This window comes from Taudactylus pleione, unplaced genomic scaffold (genome assembly GCF_031769625.1).
Source record: "Taudactylus pleione unplaced genomic scaffold, aTauple2 ptg000073l, whole genome shotgun sequence".
Classification (NCBI taxonomy): domain Eukaryota; kingdom Metazoa; phylum Chordata; class Amphibia; order Anura; family Myobatrachidae; genus Taudactylus; species Taudactylus pleione.
Window position 1 is genome coordinate 5,765,489 of NW_028284475.1, and position 19,611 is coordinate 5,785,099.

Sequence of the window (19,611 nt, forward strand, 5' to 3'; positions counted from 1 at the left end):
GGGCACAGGTGTAATCATTACTCACTGACACATTTCCCAGGTCACCCAGCAGGTATAAATATGTAGTCATTACTCACTGACACAGTTCCCAGGTCACCCAGCAGGTGCACAGGTGTAGTCATTACTCACTGACACAGTTCCCAGGTCACCCAGCAGGTGCACAGGTGTAGTCATTACTCACTGACACATATCCCAGGTCACCCAGCAGGTGCACAGGTGTAGTCATTACTCACTGACACATATCCCAGGTCACCCAGCAGGTGCACAGGTGTAGTCATTACTCACTGATGCGTATCCCAGGTCACCCAGCAGGTGCACAGGTGTAGTCATTACTCACTGACACATTTCCCAGGTCACCCAGCAGGTGCACAGGTGTAGTCATTACTCACTGACACATTTCCCAGGTCATCCAGCAGGAGCACAGGTGTAGTCATTACTCACTGACACATTTCCCAGGTCACCCAGCAGGAGCACAGGTGTAGTCATTACTCACTGACACATTTCCCAGGTCATCCAGCAGGAGCACAGGTGTAGTCATTACTCACTCACACATATCCCAGGTTACCCAGCAGGTGCACAGGTGTAGTCATTACTCACTGATGCGTATCCCAGGTCACCCAGCAGGTGCACAGGTGTAGTCATTACTCACTGACACATTTCCCAGGTCACCCAGCAGGTGCACAGGTGTAGTCATTACTCACTGACACAGTTCCCAGGTCATCCAGCAGGAGCACAGGTGTAGTCATTACTCACTGACACATTTCCCAGGTCACCCAGCAGGAGCACAGGTGTAGTCATTACTCACTGACACATTTCCCAGGTCATCCAGCAGGAGCACAGGTGTAGTCATTACTCACTCACACATATCCCACGTCACCCAGCAGGTGCACAGGTGTAGTCATTACTCACTGACACATATCCCAGGTCACCCAGCAGGTGCACAGGTGTAGTCTTTACTCACTGACACATTTCCCAGGTCATCCAGCAGCTGCACAGGTGTAGTCATTACTCACTGACACATATCCCAGGTCATCCAGCAGGTACACAGGTGTAGTCATTACTCACTGACACATATCCCAGGTCACCCAGCAGGTGCACAGGTGTAGTCATTACTCACTGACACATTTCCCAGGTCATCCAGCAGGAGCACAGGTGTAGTCATTACTCACTGACACATTTCCCAGGTCACCCAGCAGGAGCACAGGTGTAGTCATTACTCACTGACACATTTCCCAGGTCATCCAGCAGGAGCACAGGTGTAGTCATTACTCACTCACACATATCCCAGGTTACCCAGCAGGTGCACAGGTGTAGTCATTACTCACTGATGCATATCCCAGGTCACCCAGCAGGTGCACAGGTGTAGTCATTACTCACTGACACATTTCCCAGGTCACCCAGCAGGTGCACAGGTGTAGTCATTACTCACTGACACAGTTCCCAGGTCATCCAGCAGGAGCACAGGTGTAGTCATTACTCACTGACACATTTCCCAGGTCACCCAGCAGGAGCACAGGTGTAGTCATTACTCACTGACACATTTCCCAGGTCATCCAGCAGGAGCACAGGTGTAGTCATTACTCACTCACACATATCCCACGTCACCCAGCAGGTGCACAGGTGTAGTCATTACTCACTGACACATATCCCAGGTCACCCAGCAGGTGCACAGGTGTAGTCTTTACTCACTGACACATTTCCCAGGTCATCCAGCAGCTGCACAGGTGTAGTCATTACTCACTGACACATATCCCAGGTCATCCAGCAGGTACACAGGTGTAGTCATTACTCACTGACACATATCCCAGGTCACCCAGCAGGTGCACAGGTGCAGTCATTACTCACTGACACATTTCCCAGGTCACCCAGCAGGTGAAGCTCATTATTTCACTTGTGATTCTGTGTGCAGACCTGGAAAACATGCACTGTTGGTAGCTCTCGAGGACCATAGTGGGCTACCCCTGCTTTTGTGTATGCAGATATATTTGGTTAATGGATAACTACTAGCACCAGCTGTATGTGGTCTTCTGTACCCCCATGACTGAGGCCACACTAGGCCAAATGTATAGATTTTAGTATTTTTAGATTATCTCGTCATTGGGCGCTTACAGAGCACAATGTACGTATTCTATACAATGGGGGAGATGTACCAAACCTTCTATAGAGGACAGGTGGAGAAATTCCTCATAGCAGCCAATCGGATCCTAACATTTATCTATATATTGGTAAATAGAAGCTGATTGGTTTCTATAGGTAATGTCTCCACCTGTCCTCTTTAGAATATTTGATACATCTCCCCCTAAATCATGTGTCTGTTACAATTAATAAGACAATTTGCTTTTTTCCTACCACTATATATAATAAAGTGAGAACCTTCTTATATCAGAAGATGGTCACATCCTCTAAGCTAGTTTAGCGCAACCAGCATTATCCTACAGAACCAAAGGGCGTAGGATTAACCCTCACCCCAGGAATTCTGGGTATAGTTATGCCAATAGCTCTGTACTTGCCCCTATGGGACAGCCATGTACCCAGAACCACTACCAGCGTGGAAAAGACTGGACATGCAAACACAATCATTCAACGTGGTGGGGGCCTGCTTTGTTCTTTTATCAGGGCATTTGGGTTACAGGGCGATGTGCTAGAAGAAGCCTACGACCATTGGTGGATTTTACCTATAGGCTGCAGATCCCCCAGTAAAATCCACCACCCGCAGGGGCTTCCTGACCGGGGCAGTAACCTCCCATTGCAAGTGCTCCCAGCTAATTGCATGATGGACAATCAATCTCGGGGTGGTTCTCGCCCTCCTGCTAGTCTAGACTGCAATTCGCAGGGAGCGCGCTTCCAATAGGATTTCACCCCCCTGCTCTAACGGCAGCTCTATATGGCTTCTAGGGGCTGCAGACGATGCGGTCCCTAGACGCCTGGGCTGCTTGTCTAATTGTGCACTTGTGCGGGATCCCGATCTCGCACATGTGCCAAGATCAGTAGAGAGCAGCAGACCTCCCAGAGGTCACAAGTAGGAGCTCGCTAAGACCATTTCCCAGAGCAGCTCCGTACTTGCCCTAAACATGCAGCCATTTATCCTGCCCCATCACTTTCCTGATATGGGGTCTTCCCCAAAGGCTACACCACAGAAGCCATTCATTTTAGATTCTTCTGTAAAGTTCCTTAGGCTCCTTCTAACCCTCCTCACTATGGTCCTACCTCTGGGCCGGATTCTGAATGCAGACGGATCCCGCAGATAACGGCAAACTTCGCACGCGCCACGGAAAGCAATCACAGACTGCGGCGGACAGAGATAGAAAGTGCGGATGGATTGGTCCACCCACTGACTGAGCGCTCTTTCTGTGAAGCCGGTGTTCCTGGGCGACGGGCGTGCGATTTCACGGGACTCACCCATTTTGTGGGAGTGTTGTGGGCGTGTAGGCAGACTAACGGGTGCGTTTGAGGCGTGCGGACAGAGACAGGGTGCATGTGTCAGACATATCTTTTGCGCCCAGCTCGGGGCGGGTGTAAGTCCCAATACTTATGGTGACGACTGCGGGCGAGAAAACGATAGGCGACCCAGCCTTTCTACATGCAGACAGACGGATAACCAGCATCGGCGGGCGGACACCCTCATTAGCATAAGTTAGCAAGCTGTCGCAGCCGCAGGGAAGAGCAGCCGCAGATGTAATCGCTGCATGATTTGTTCACAGCCCAAAAACATTCAGCTGTTTTGCCGCAATTTTTTATTTTTTTTTCCTACGCTTTATTCTTTTATTTAGTTATTTTTGGCCAGATCAATTTCAGACCCGAAACCATTTCAGGTGCCATCTTATATTTTTTATTAGTGCCCAGATTTTTAATAAAGATTGAACACAAATCAGTCGGACGATCTGGTCCTTTTTGAAATGTCTGAAATAGGGCGCGGGCTCCTCGTAACCAGCTACGCGCAGCGTATTCACCGATTACTTGTGATGCTCTCTAGGCGGAACACCTCTGTGGATGAGAACTATGAATGGGACTCCGATTTTACTCTGGAAGCGGACCTCTTGGACGCCCTGCAGGTCTACCGCAGCAGCAATGGTGGCCGGCCCATCTCCACCATCGATGCAGGGGAAGTGGAACGACAAAGTGAGTTGTATTTATATATGTCTCTATGGTAACAGAGAAATTAATCGTAGATAATCTGCCTCTAAGATTCCTCCCTGACCTCATAGATGGGAATTGGATAAATGCTCTGTTCTAGTCCCCCCAAGGATGCATTTTAATAATTATAATTGTCTTGTACGATAGAGGTCTACTCCAATGTTTAAATACTGGTTCTTAATTATATTTTTTGTCTCATTATTTTCTTATTTACAGTCATTTTATATATTTGATATAGTTATTTTATCAGAATACGGATGTATCTATCACGAGTTGGGTACAGGATGCCAGCGCTCGGGATCCCGGTGGTGAGAATACCGATGCCAGCATTCCGACAGGGTTAGGATACCGACACTTGTCAGTCAGTATCCTAACCCTCCCCCTCTCCCTAACCCTCCCTCCCAGGTGTCTAAACCTAACCTAACCCCCTAGAGCCTACACCTATACCTAACACAGTATAGGGCAGCTCTGTTGCTGTAAGAAGCAATGCATGTGTTTTACATTGTGATAAGAGATAGCACAGCATTATGTAACCGAGCCTCGGCAGCTGTACACCGAGCTGAGAATAAGTGATTCTAAGGCAAACAACGGCAAATATTATCCCTCCATCTTTTCACTGGGCCCGCGTAGCTGCAATTACACAGTTCCGCCCGTCCACGCGACTGTAGTCATTACGCTGTCAGACCGAATTCCAGCGACGCAAGCTACCATACGTCTGTGTGTCAGGACAGGGGAAGTCCCCTGTGTATTCGTAGTAGAACATCAGTCAGATACAGAGATGATAAAAACCCCGTCCTCCCTGCTTTACTCATTTATAACTACAGGCCCGGCCCTCGCCACACTGCAGCTATAAGTGGAACCATTAGGTTTCCCCGTGAGGGTAATTAGAGGGCCATAGGCTGAGTATTCCAGGAAACGGAGTGTGGGCCTGTCAGGAAATCCTGAACGGAGGCCCTGTGATTTCCCACAAGAGGGGAACAGGTCTGGTGGCAGCTGAGACCAGTGTTAAATCACAAATCAACCAGAGATTCCTTACGATTCAGCAACGGGAACACTTACTGCGACATACGGCACGTGTAAGGCGCTGCGGAACACTTGTGGCGCCATATAAATAAATGATAATAATAATAATGTAACTATTAGTAATGAGAGCTTGTGCGCCTGGCACATCACCATAGAGTGAGGGTATTTATACAGTGCAGGAATCCACCACTACTCGCATACCTCCTGCCAATGTTTTCCAACAATCGCTGTCCATCAAAGCCCGGGGTTTAAACACTCCTTTCGCCGTGTTATCCGGATAGACAGATAAACTTGCTGACACCTGTGATGGCTGGAAAGGGGGTGAGAGGGAGGTTTAGCTGGTAAACAAAGTGTCCCTTCTTCCAGCAATACTCTAACGCGTTTCGTTTCAGGTGGAAACTTGTTCAAAGCTGCACTTCTAGGGACTTTCATTATTCGGCTCTAACGCATTTAGTTTCAGGTGGAAACTTGATCAAAACTGCACTTCTAGGGACTTTTATTTTTCCTAAAGGAGGGGGGCCTAACCCTAATCTCCCCCCGAGGGTTCCTAAACCTAACCCCCTCCCTCGCAGCTAAGACCAAACAAGCCCCGCTTACCTTCATTCGGGATGCCGACTGTCGGGATTTCGGCTCGGGATAAAGATAGGCGTCGGGATTTCAATGCCTATCTTTAGTCCCGGGTCAGGCTTTCGACGTCGGTATTTCGACGGACGGCATTCCGGGCGCTGGTAATATAACTACATCCTGTTTAACCTATCAAGCGCGTTTCAATACCAATTACAGCTTGTTCTCTCCTTGTTTGAATTAAGCTGCTCCTGGTAATTACTGCTAATTGTATGGGGTTTTTTTTCATTATAGAGATTTATTCCAAACATTTAGATTTAGCGCCTGTGACCATATTACATGGAGAAAGTACAACGTCTGTGGTTTTAGAACGTTGTAGCGCGCCCAGAATCTACATTGCACAGAGATCTCAGAGATACCAGTGATAAGCAGACATTGTTGATCCCATTCGGGAACAACAATTTTGGAGAGGTGCCCTCGGTTCCCTGGTTTTCTAGAGGCACCTGCGTTAATATCCGTACTCCGGATTCACACGAGTTAAACTACCTCCATCCTAGAGAAACCTGCACTCATTCTCCCAGGCCCCAGGGTTACAATACAAGAAACAACATCTCAAAGGACTGACAAGAAAAACAGCCTATTGTGGTGCAGAATAATTACTATAATCGCCCTTCAGGGATATGGAACATGCCTACTGCCAAGAGTAGGAGGCTGAGAAACTTTCCATCCCCTCCTGCAGCCAGTGACGAGCCCATCGTCCATTTAATTAATGCCCATTTTTCTCCTCTGATCCGGGAAGGTGCCAAGTATTTGCAAGTATGGGCCTGAGTCTAAAGTCTACGTGCCGGGGAGAGCTAATGAAGTGATTGTCTAGAACACTGCTAATACTTATTGTGTACGATGCTCTAGCACGCATAAAACAATGTTATCCTATGTATCTGTGGTTATCCGTAAAGTTGGGCAAAGCTTCTGCAGTTCTCCAGTTTGGCCACTGGAGACACTAGTAGTTTTGGCCATCTCTTGCATTGATTTCGCCCGCTTGGCTGTAAGTCAGATTTAGGGCCATTGATGGATGAATAGCCATTGCAATACTGCTAAACTCTGTCTCCTTGTTTTGCAGGTGTGAAGCTTCCTTCAGACGCAGCCCCGTGCCCGGCTGGATCGGGATCAGTGGATGCCCTTGATAACCATTACCCGCAGGCTTTGTCCAGCCCGGAGGAGCGCTGCGCGGCCTTAAAGGAGGAGTTTTTAGAATACCAGCGGCGTAGGCGGGCGGCGCAGAAAGTGCACACGAGGAGCAAAAACTACGAAGAGTGTTTCGAGCAAGCGACGCTGTTTTGACCCCCAACGTTGCTCCTCGGACCTGGATTATAATTGTGCAAGAAGACCAGAAGGGACACTGTTATTGTGGCCATTATCAGGTGTATCTCACTCTCCATCCTGTGTTCAGTATCACGTTTACCGATACCTGCAGTTATCAGCCAATCCCGTGTCTCCGTTATGCGTATCGCTTGGGTGCCAACCATCCAATTTTTCACGTAAAAAAAAAAAGATGCTCTTTTACTGTTGAATCCCATCATTTATTTTACTTTTATTTTTTAGTTGACGCAAACTTGTTTCTCAAGTATAGGCAGCGAAGCAACTGCACGGGTGGAAGTTCTCACACTCAACACCCAAAAAAAAAAAAAAAAAAGCTTTATTTTTGGTGGCTAATATGAGGGACCACAGTGCAGAGAGACTGAGGAAGAGAGAGCAGTCGGCAGGTTTACATAGATAAAGGAAACCGAAACCTCGCAGCATTCCCAATTGGAAAGTCGCGAAAATTAAATCTTCAATTCTGCATTGACCACATAATAATATGCATTGAAAAATTCAAGACTGTACCATGAAAACTGGGACTGTTAGGAAGCTGGAAATTAGAAAAAGTCTTGTAGCTGGGTTCTCGGAGGAGGGTCGTACTCCCTGCGTCTCCCATAGTCCCCCCCCCTCGAGTGGTATAGCTGCTGCTGTGATCCCGTAAAGTGGGCTCCTCTCTCTGTTTGCTGGGAGACTTCTAGTTCTTCCCGTTCTCCCTTTGTGGGCCCGGCTGCATTACATGCAGTCTGAGACAGAGCCCCTGTTTATATCTCCTGGAATGCGGCTGGTGACAGCTCCGTACATGCACAGTGAGTGGAATCACTAGTGACCTTGCTACAGAAGACCTTTCTCTGAGGGGGGTTCCCATGAGGGGGAGACAGACGGCAGCTGAAACCTTTCATCCCTTTCCTCCTCAGTTCTCTGTCTGACACAAAATTGGCCAGGTGCCCCGATATTATACACTCCTTAATAACTGTTCCAGCGTAATACCTTCACTGCCAGACCGCCATCGTATAATGTATTTATAATATAGCAAGCCTAAGCCTAAAATGCAAGGTGATTGATATGAAAGAACTATTGGTAAGAGTTAAATTTCCTGTAAGGTTGTGCTAATGGGAGGAATATATATATATATTTTTGTTATGCAGAATTATCTTAGTAGCTGTCATTTACGTAGATCGCAACTTAAACGTAGCGGTTCCATCAGTATGAATGTGTAGCGCCGACCTTTATTGAGTAAGCTTCCGATCGCGCTCCAGTCGTTTGCGATTTGGACGTCATATGATCATTATGCCGGCAATCACAATGATGACAGTCAAATGGTCGACACGCTATTGTCAATATGCTTAAAACAACGACACAGTCAACACGCCGACACATGACGTCTACACAGCCACAGTGCCAACAATAGAAATTTTAGCAAGTTACCACACGGCCTACTATTTCATTTAACTCTTGTTTATCCGTTTTTGGCCACTAATGCGTTTTGTTTTTACCTCATTTATATGGGGTATATGTCTGACCGATAGGGAACATGGGAGCTTTATTATATTACAGTCAAAAAGCTTTAATTACCTTTTTTTTAATTTTTTCATCCTATCTACTAGGGTGCCTCACCGCCCGTAATAACCCCGCTGACGGTAAATATCGCTAGCAAAGGCTCCTGTATTCATGGGGAGACTGCTTGTACGCATCTCAGCGCAACCCTTACATTAGGACAGAACTGACAACTATGATTGATTAACTAAGAAATATTCATTTCGTCTGGGGAGCGGGGTGTAATATAGCTGATATATTACATATACCATTATATCTTATATAGAAAAGTTATGCATTAAAGAATGCCCCCCCCCTGCATAATTCTGCATAAATAAGCACAAAGTCCATAAATACACAACAGTAAGTATAGGGACTTTTGTGCTGGACCCCTGGTTCATGAATGACCCCACTGGGAGTATGCATAACTAGGGGTGCTTCTAAATGGCTGATTGCAGAAGACAATGGACGTCATTTAGACCCGGTCGCAAGCACTGAGCGCTCGCAAACGGGTCGATGTTTAGGCCCTGCGCACGCGCAGTGACCGCACTGCGTGTGCGCAAGTCCCGGAGCGAGAGAGAAATTCTCTCGCTCCGGAGCTCACTACAAAAGGGGCGGCTGCCGATGGTGATCGACAGCTCGACCCGTTTTGTAGGCGGGGCGGGGGTGTGGTTTCACAAACGGAGGCGTTCCTTAAGTAACGCCTGACGTTTTGTGGGCGGCCGCACTGACGTCAGCAGTGATGTCAGTGGGGAGCTTCCTGCTCGATCAGAGCAGGAAGCTCCCTGGGGCTTGCGGTTGCCGAGACCCAACCTTAGGGTCTCGTCACAAGCCCCAATGGTCGCGATGGTCTTGACAATCGCGACCATCAACCTGGTCGGTCGCTAAAGCTGTAGGTGGTAACCCACAGCTTAGCTAGCGACCAGGAGGCCGCACTTGAAAATACAAGCGCCCACCCTCATTCAGAGCGAGCGCTCGCTTCTTGCTACCGCCTCTGAATGAGGGCCAATATCTTAACTGTTGTAGGAACCTAATTGTTATACAAGATGCGGTTTCCTGTTAAACCAACTAGTATTAGAGGCTTAGTAAATTTTTAAGGTCAGATTTGTAGTCCTATATTATTCATGGGATGTCTTATTGGCCAAATGCAGTCATGTGACTCTTTCACCAAGACGAATGTTGAAAGAATTTATATTCGATGATGTATTAAAATCTCACTGTCCTGCCCCCTCATGATGCAAAGTAATAATACACTTGTTACTATCCCACAAAATATAATATCAACCTACACTTGATCAAGTTTAGATTGCACCCGTCAAGGTGAAGGCAGCCATTTTGTGACCTGAACCAACAGTCATTAAAATCAGCCTACAAAATTCAAAGAGCAAGGAGTGAATTGATTGGCCGGTTCCTCATGAATATCAGATCAGCCTACAAAATGGCAGCCGCACAGTGTGTCGGTGACAGGTGGAGAGTAAATTCATTTCAGCTGGTTATTATTAGATTGTAAGCTCCTGCGTTTACATGTCTGCTGATATTTTACAGTTTCTGTAGCTGTTTCTTGGTTTTCCTGCTTGATCACCTTGCAGAGCCCTGCATTCATGGAGATGTAGGCTAGTTTCCGTGTCCAAGCTGTGTTTGGCAGAGACGATGGCAGATTTAGCTGTTCCTAGAGAACTGACAGGTCTGAATATTGGTTTAATTTCCACCACAAAGCTGCTGCCTACAATGAGTGCATGTGTAGTTTATAGTTAGCGTTAATTTGGGACTTTAAACTCCAAAACTTTTCAATCTATAACAGTTACCGTTGACAACGTTGAATTACGCAGATAGACAGCTTGAAGTGAAGGAGGGGAATGTTCTGTCTGTCACACAGGAGTGATTATACTCTGAGAATGTTACATGCAGCACTCTCTCATCCAAGTCACACTAGTGTGTAAGAGGAGGGAGCGTCCCCGCCTTCATTCCATGAGCGTAATTGAACGCTGGCGCACTTCTAGCTGGTCTGCTCACTGAAGATGTTCCTACTCAATTACCGGGACACAACTGGTTGCTGCTGATGCTTTACCTTGTAATTAAAATAGGGAAAACAGGAGAGTATTTCAGTTCATACAGGATTTCATACATATTGTGCCATTTTTGCGTGGTCCAAACATTTCCAGATAGCGCAGGTCTCGCATAGATGGCTGATAAATCTCAGGCTTCTTTCTCATAACTCGGAACAATGATTTGTGTGTGAGAATATTTTGCATAGAACAACATGATTAATTCCTCGTTGTTGCACAGTCACGTGTCCATGCATCATGGGGGGATGGGTGACCAGCTTTTCTGACGTGCTGGACCATCCCCCCGTCTCGTGCACACCATAGCGATACCTACTCATTACTGGTCGGCTATGCAGTGTTGACGTGAATGAGTCATTCATGTCCCGTTAGTCACGGAGCCTCGTAATCGGGACTGTCCCGTCTAAATTGGGACATTTGGGAAGTTGTTAAAATATAATTCAGTTTTAGTGATTTAGCAAAAGGCAAAGAGATTTAATTGAAGCGCAGACTGGAAATAATTTCCTTTTAAAGTTTGTAATGACCATTTACAGACTCCTAAATCTATGTCATACTTTGGTGAGAACAGCCCGGTGCACTATGTCGGGTTATGCTGTGGCGACAAGTCTTTTGGTTGACCGTAGGATTGAGGTTGTGCTACATAGAACTGTTATTTTTTAAACACTTTTTTATACATTTGCTGTTAAAATATTAAATTATTACTGTTATATTGTATCCTCTTTGTGTTATCTATCTTCTGTCACCATTGTATAGATCTTCACATACATATTCCTTTTTCCTACAGTCTTTCTCGCCACTTCCTCTCCTCATTGAGTTTTGTCTCTCAACCCCAAAAGGAGATTTAATTATCGGCGCCATGCAGCTGCGCACATCGCCAATAATTATGATACAGGCACCTCCATGGAGTGGGAGAAAAATCGCCATTGTTGGTAGTTGCGAGTTGACGGAGAAATGGTCAGGACTTTGGCACCTCTCGGTCCCCTAATTGAAATATTATATTATATTACCTCTCCCAGTCCTTTTCTTTAGAGAATATTTTCTCTTTTGGACAGATTTTTCGGAGGGCAAAAATCTGTTGTTGGTGAAAACCGTTGTTTACTGTCATTACAGATTTGATTCAGGAAAAAAAAATTGCTTTATTATTTAAATAAATAACTTTAAACCTGTAAAGGTTTTTACATATTGTTTTTAATATTTGAATAGATTTGATCTATTTTTTAATTATTTTTTTTTACCTTAATTGGTGCTGAAAGCCGGCTCACACACGTGCAGACTGGCTGGTGATATAGTTTTACTCAGCTGCAGCAGGAGTCAAAAATCAGTTATCGCTGCAATAATGATATATAGTCCCTTTTCCATCATTTACTTTTCCCTGATGGGTCAATCTCACTATTGACTTTTCATATATCTCTGCTCCCATAGACATCCTCTGATAGCACTTGTACCTTCATCCGCATGTCTTTACATACATGGCCCAATTACTCTGTCTCTGGAGATGCTTTGTAATAATGTCCCAGCCCCTCTCCACATGCTTAGCTGCATGGACACGGTATACAATTATGGACCATTGTATTATAAAATATTGGTTTATTATAACTATATTGTAGTCACACATCATATGAGTTTCTAGTTATGAATTTTGAAAAATAAAAATTTGACGAGTTAATGTGCTTGAGAGTCAGGGCTGGGGTCTTGGTGACATGAACCAAAATGGCCCCCGTACGTCTTCATCTCTGCATCTACTTCATCCTTCCCGTTGCTCTCCTGTCTCCTAGTCTCCTATCACTGGTATATCACCTTTCCTTTCATGATGGGAAGAAAGTTTACATAAGATTCCTCTTACTCTGAACATTCCTTGTAACGATGTTGACGGTTATGTACAAATGTTTTACATGCTCCTTTAAATGTAGGGAATATATCCTGGCGTCTAAAAGGGCAGAAACCCAAAGAAAATAAAATGGGGTCACCCAACCCTTTCCTCCTTGCCACCTTCCTTCAATTTTATTTTCTGATTTTTTTTCTTGTTTTTTTTTAATGAAATTACAAAAGTTTAGCATTTTCTGTTTAAAGGGAAATGTTGATAAAAATAAAACAAGGGGGTTTTTTATACAGAAGTTGAAATCCCGTCTGCTACCAATGAGAATTTTTCTGGTATTGTAAAAATGCTATGTATAGAAAAATACAAGATATTTTTATAGGACAAATTTTTTTGCTATTTTGGAAAATTTCTGTGGTTATGAAAAGATAAAAAAATAAATCATTAAAAAAGTAAACTTTTAAGAGAATGATATTGTCTCCCATTATGTTGGTGTGTGTGTGTGTGTGTGTGTGTGGTACTCCTATTTGTTTTGAAGGTATTACTAACATGTGGGCATTAAATTAGACTCACTGAGCTCCTCATTTAATTACATTTTGAATGTTTGCTGGCTATTAAAAGCCTATTTTCACGTACACAGTAACTCAGTCCTGTGACATCATCAAACTTCAAAAAGTCACCAGTTTACAACCATGGCTTCTGATTGGTTCTAAATGATCACATTATAATAAACTGAGATTACATGCCATCACCAAAAGGTAATTTGTATAATGTCTAAGCAACATAAATACCTGGAAGTAATAGACAGGGAAGGCAGAGTTTGGCTTATTACCTTCAGAAAAATAATGCCTTTTAGCTTTTTAAGTTGTGTTATATATTGGAGAGTGTAATAACCATTAATTAAATTCACAAATACAATCAATATATTTCAGATTAATATATATATAATATTTAGTAAACATAAAAATGGATATTCAATAAAAGTGGAGGGATCTAAAAGTCATTATCTTTAATATTATATCAAACAGTATTTACTTAGGATGCCTTTTTTTGTCATTTTAGGTTTTACTCCTTAAAAAAAAGTTGTGCAAAGCTACATTTTATTTTATAATTATTATTATTATTATTACTTTTTAAAGGAAATAGACATTTTTCTCCAGACAGGACCATATTGAGCAATCTTTAACGTGGAATTATCATTAAGATTTACTAAAACTTAAAATAATAATAATAATAATTGCCTATAGCAAACAACTAGATTCCAAGCTATCATGTTCTAGTACAGGCTAGAACAGGGGTAAGCAACCTATGGAAGTTTTCGCAAATCTGTCTCTTAGTCAGAAAAAAATCCATAAAATTACTAATTAGCATACAAGTTTAAAAACAAACTATTGAAACATAATATGGAATGCAAAGAAGATGATTCTAAAAATTACCTGTAAGCCAAGAAAACATTTAGGTTCCACCCCTGTTATAGAATATATTCAAAGGAGCAAAAGTTTGAAAGCATTAAAAAAAAAACACATTGTATGGTACATTGTTGTACGTTATGTGCATAAAGGAGCTGATTCTAGTGTGGGACTGCAGCAAGAAAAGGAAGTAACTTTGCACCTGGAACAAACCATGCTGCAATGCTAGGGGTGCACATACATTATGCTTGCATTCAGGGTAAATACTGCTTCTGCATGTAGCCCACAAATGCTGGGCAGTTTTATTATTCCACTGTAATTTAGATTTAAGTTTTGACAAGCCTCATCCTAAATCTAACTCTCTCTGCATGTTTTACATCTGCCCCCAGGGCTAGAATAACAATGGGGAGGATGGCGCTTGCAACCCCAGGCCTCCACATAAAAATGGGTCCATCACCATGACAACATATATAGAATGTTTTCATTACTCAAGAACTAGAACCCTAAAAGTAAAAGCCTAGTAGAAAACAAATATAATATATAACCACCACACTTCTCCAAACAGCAAATCATTTGCCTCAAGCCAGTACAGGTAAATGGAGATGGAGGAATAGGCTAGGGGGTAAGTTTTTAGAAGTGGAGATGTTGCCAATAGCAACCAATCAGATTCTACTTAACATTTAACAAGCACCTTCTAGAAGATAATAGCTAGAATCTAAATAGTTGCTATGTGCAACATTTTCCACTTCTAAAAACTCTCACTTTAGTAAATTTACCCCCAGTAGTCTTTCTACAGCAAGGTGTGCAAAGCCTATATGTCATAAGCCGCCGTCGCGGCTTGTTACCTTTGCAGGTCTCTCCTGTCGTCCGTCTTCTGGGATGCTGCGTCCTCCGGCCGCAGGGTCTGACAGTCAACAGGCAACATGGACGCCGAACTGGGACGGCATCTGCAGTTGCTGGGAGACCAAGACGGATATCTGTTTGCTTTAGCTGTGACATCTACTGACTTCCTACCTCACATCCTCACTGCCAGTACAATCCAGAGCAGCATCTCCTGCTGCGCCCATACCGCATCTGCGAATACCACCATGAGCAGTGACTCCAGACAGCGATACTACTCACAGCACAGCAGCTCTTACCACCTCAAGCAAGGCCTTTGCTTGCATCCCCACCACGCCTGCGACAACAACCCCGTGCGGCGACTTCCATCTCAGGCCTGCTGCCATCTGCTTTGCCGCTCACAACACCTTTGCCTGTGGCATCTGTCTGCAGTCTAGTGACCTCAAGGTTGCACCTTAGCCAACAAGGTCGCACCTTAGTCATCCTAGTCACACACAAGTAATACAGGTCATGTCTCTGCGACCCTTCCAGAAGAGCAACCACTGTCGTAACCTGCAAGTCTGGCTGAAGTACCATCAGCTGCTTAACATCTAGCAATCAACTGAATAGCTGTGTAAGCCTCTACTGTACCGAGTTTAAGTCCAGGTGGCAACCTAAGTACCTGTGAGCATACCAACCTCTAATGGAACAATGGGGGGCTGTTTATTGGCAAAAAACCTTGCCAGCGTGCCTCTAGAGGTCCTACACAGTGGTTTTCAAGTGGTAATGAAATGTGGTGCATGACAGAATGGTCCTTTTTTTCCTCCTAATATTCAAAGGGACTGTGTGAGATGCTAGTTTGAACATTATCATTAAGGTTTACCTCCACCAGTCTATTGATGCTTACTGTATCTGATTGTCATGGTAGAGGTGTCAATCTATATAGGCAGTTCTCTTAAGCCTGACCCGATGCCATAATGTTTCACTCTTGTGCACAGAGTTGACACATCATCATCACCAGTAGGTCTCCTGGAAAAGGTAATTTTTTTTCAGTAGAAACTGAAGCAGGAAACCTCATTATGTCATGTGCCACTTGAACTGACAACATGCTTGCAAGGATCTCTTTGCATCTCAAGATCTGTGTCAATTGGAAAGACATTACATATGATTTAAGCCTAGGATCAAGCATGGTTGCCAAAATATAGTGATTCAATTACAAGATATTGCAAACCCTTAGGTCCTGGCAAAGCAAAAAAAAAGTCCAAAATACTTAGAGGAATCGCTTAGTTTAATATCCTTCAGCTTCTCTAGCTGATTTTCCAGAAGTTTAATTAAGGGTTTGACCTGACTCAGGCTGACAGTATTTAATCTCACTTCATTTGTTACAATTTCAGTAGCTGGCATAAAACGGAGAGTATTTTCCAGTGTGCTGATCTTAGGGAGAGGGGTGGGCATGTTACCGATCTCATGGCTTGATATGTATGCTTGGATGACTTGTTGCGTTTCTTCCATTCATTAATGCATGTAAAGGATGGAATATCACTTGGTTACTCTCTCCACCTATGTCTCTCTGCCACACCATCATGTTTCACCATTTCCAGCATTTCTCACCATCCCCCTTCACCCTGTCTCCCCCTCCCTTCACTCTGTGTCAAACAGCCTCCCCCCTTCACTCTCTGGCCCCCCTTCATTCTGTGTTCCCCCCATTCTGTCTCTGTGTTTCCCCCCTCCAGTCATTGTGTGTCTGTTTCCTGAATCCCCCCTCCAGTCATTCCGTGTTTTTTTTCCCCCTCCAGTCATTGTATGTCTCTGTGCCCCCCCTCCTGTTATTGTGTGTTTCTCTCTGTTTCCCCCCCTCCGTTACCTGTCAGCCCAACACGCCTGTCTGGATGAGCTGGCAAACGGTGAGGTCAGGCAGGTGCCGGGGCTCCTCTTCCTGGCAAGACACGTGATGCTTCCAGCAGCAAAGTGGGGGGTACAGCAGGCTTATGGTGCTCGGTGGGTCCATGGTGGTGCAATGGTGGGTCTGACTCTGTGGTGGGTGGCGGCTCAATGGCTGGTGGTATGGATACGCTGCCTAGGCCGGTGGCGCCCCTTCTGGGCCTGCCACGGCACCGAGGGCATGTGCCCCGCTCACCCCGCCCACGTTACGCTACTGACTTACACAAGTGACTGACAATATATTAATTTGTGCAGTGTACAGACACTTGTGAACAACAAGTGCAAGCTCACTTTAGCAAACATTCACAAACACAATAGCCTGTTTGCAGCACTAGAATGCAAGTGCTACTATATACTACTAACTAGTGTGTCTGACAAATACACATACACAGTGACAAAGCTGCCTGCAGCCAATCAATCTTCCCACATACTCCCCATCTACCTACTAATACAACTCTCTCCTAATGGTGAATATTTTTTAAAGACCAACTAAAACCCCCCTAGACTCTCCTGTGCAACATTGCGCCTGATCACAGGAGGGACTTTTATATGTAATCCAAAACACGCAAGTTCTAACAATTTTTGGAAAATTAACTTTTGCCTCTTTCTGAGATCCGAACTGAGTGGGAAACCCTGAGGCGGGAATTGGTTCTCCTCAGCAACCCCAAGTTCAGGTATGTTTGGTTTTCAGCAAAATTGTATGTATGCACGCAGGCTATAGATATATGATGCATGCACGCAGGCTATAGATATGATGTATGCACGCAGGCTATAGATATGATGTATGCACGCCGGCTATAGATATATGATGTATGCACGCAGGCTATAGATATATGATGTATGCACGCCGCCTATAGATATATGATGTATGCATGCAGGCTATAGATATATGATGCATGCACGCAGGCTATAGATATATGATGTATGCACGCCGCCTATAGATATATGATGTATGCACGCCGCCTATAGATATATGATGTATGCATGCAGGCTATAGATATATGATGTATGCACGCCGCCTATAGATATATGATGTATGCATGCAGGCTATAGATATATGATGTATGCACGCCGCCTATAGATATATGATGTATGCACGCCGCCTATAGATATATGATGTATGCATGCAGGCTATAGATATATGATGTATGCACGCAGGCTATAGATATATGATGTATGCACGCAGGCTATAGATATATGATGCATGCACGCAGGCTATAGATATGATGTATGCACGCCGCCTATAGATATATGATGTATGCATGCAGGCTATAGATATATGATGTATGCACGCAGGCTATAGATATATGATGTATGCACGCCGCCTATAGATATATGATGCATGCACGCAGGCTATAGATATGATGTATGCACGCCGCCTATAGATATATGATGTATGCATGCAGGCTATAGATATATGATGTATGCACGCCGCCTATAGATATATGATGTATGCATGCAGGCTATAGATATATGATGTATGCACGCAGGCTATAGATATATGATGTATGCACGCAGGCTATAGATATATGATGTATGCACGCCGCCTATAGATATATGATGCATGCACGCAGGCTATAGATATGATGTATGCACGCCGCCTATAGATATATGATGTATGCATGCAGGCTATAGATATATGATGTATGCACGCCGCCTATAGATATATGATGTATGCATGCAGGCTATAGATATATGATGTATGCACGCAGGCAGCTTTGCAATTGCGATCCTTGCAGATATGGTAATGCAGCAGGAGGCATCACGCCTCCTGTGCATTACTTATCCGAGCTGCCTTTGTCCAACGCAGCATTGGATAATCTGCGTAATATTGGCTGGCCAAGGTGACCCATGGGGTCATGCAGCCGGCCGCCGCAGTTGAGAAGAAAAGGCCAAGAAATCTCTGTCACTGCTGAATCAGGCCCTGAGCCAGTTTGGCTCCTAAGCAATAGGGTGACTTTTCTCATCAATCAGGCTGAAAATAAGGTAATAAAAGAAGCTGGGTGGGGAATTGAACCAGGTCCTCCATAATGCACCAGTAGAGTAGAGGGGATGTGTCAGAATGTGGCCTGGGATCGGCCACTACTCACCTCCGTGCCGGCATCCTTGGGCTTTGGTTTTCAGTCGCTGGGAATGAGGTGAGTGGTGGCTGAGTGTTCTCCCCGGGGTCTGCTAGGGCTTCCGTGCTTGTGTCCTGGTTCCCATAGTGGCGGGCATGGGCGCAGCCATGTTGGTCCATATCACCTGACTAGTCTCTCCCAATGGCAGTCCTACGGTCACTCAGCTGTTCTCCTGATCTAATGACCAACTGCCTAGGGGTAGTTAGGTCTGACTCCAGGAAGAGGAAGTTGCCTGATCAACTTAGTTTCTTCATTTACTTCATGTCTTCAGTGTTCCAGTGACTGAGTACTATTTCTTCACTCCAGGCTCCCTGTTGTCTTCAACTTCCAGTGACCTCCAGAAATTCTCTCTGCAGTGTGCAGTTCTGCTCTCAAGCTGATTCCCTGTGTTATATGTATCAGCTCTCATGCTGATTTCTGATGTGCTGTTCAGCTCTCATGATGACTCCATGTTACATGTTTCACCTCTTAGCTGATTACCAGTGTTCCAAGTTTCACCTCTCATGCAAACTCTGTGTTACATGTTTCAGCTGTTAGCTGATTACCAGTGTTCCAAGTCTCACCTCTCATGCTGATTTCCCTGCGTTGCATGTTCAGCTCTCACATTGTTCTCTAGAGTTTCTTGGAGCAAGTCTGCGTCTGGACTCCTAGTGTATCCCAGTGCTAATCCGGTACTGGATCTCCGGTGCTTCCACGTCTGTATCTCCAAAGTTACTCAGAGCAAGGCTGCGTCCTGATTTCCAGTGATTCTTACAGCATTCAGTGTTTGGACTTACTATGCATTTATCATTATAGCAAGTCAGTCTCGGGATCTCCTGTGTTTCCCAGAG

At 44.7% G+C, this 19,611-nt stretch overlaps 1 protein-coding gene across 1 annotated transcript in view; it reads left to right on the plus strand.

Annotated features, from left to right (window-relative positions):
- The window catches only part of IGSF9 (immunoglobulin superfamily member 9), a 91,164-nt gene extending 78,225 nt beyond the window's left edge, over nt 1-12,939 (plus strand). The window contains exons 19-20 of the mRNA XM_088467625.1: nt 3,974-4,119; nt 6,842-12,939. Of these exons, the coding sequence (XP_088323751.1) occupies nt 3,974-4,119; nt 6,842-7,062 (367 nt within the window). The 3' untranslated portion in view covers nt 7,063-12,939. The remainder of the gene's footprint in view (nt 1-3,973; nt 4,120-6,841) is intronic.
- Nucleotides 12,940-19,611: the final 6,672 nt, after the last annotated feature.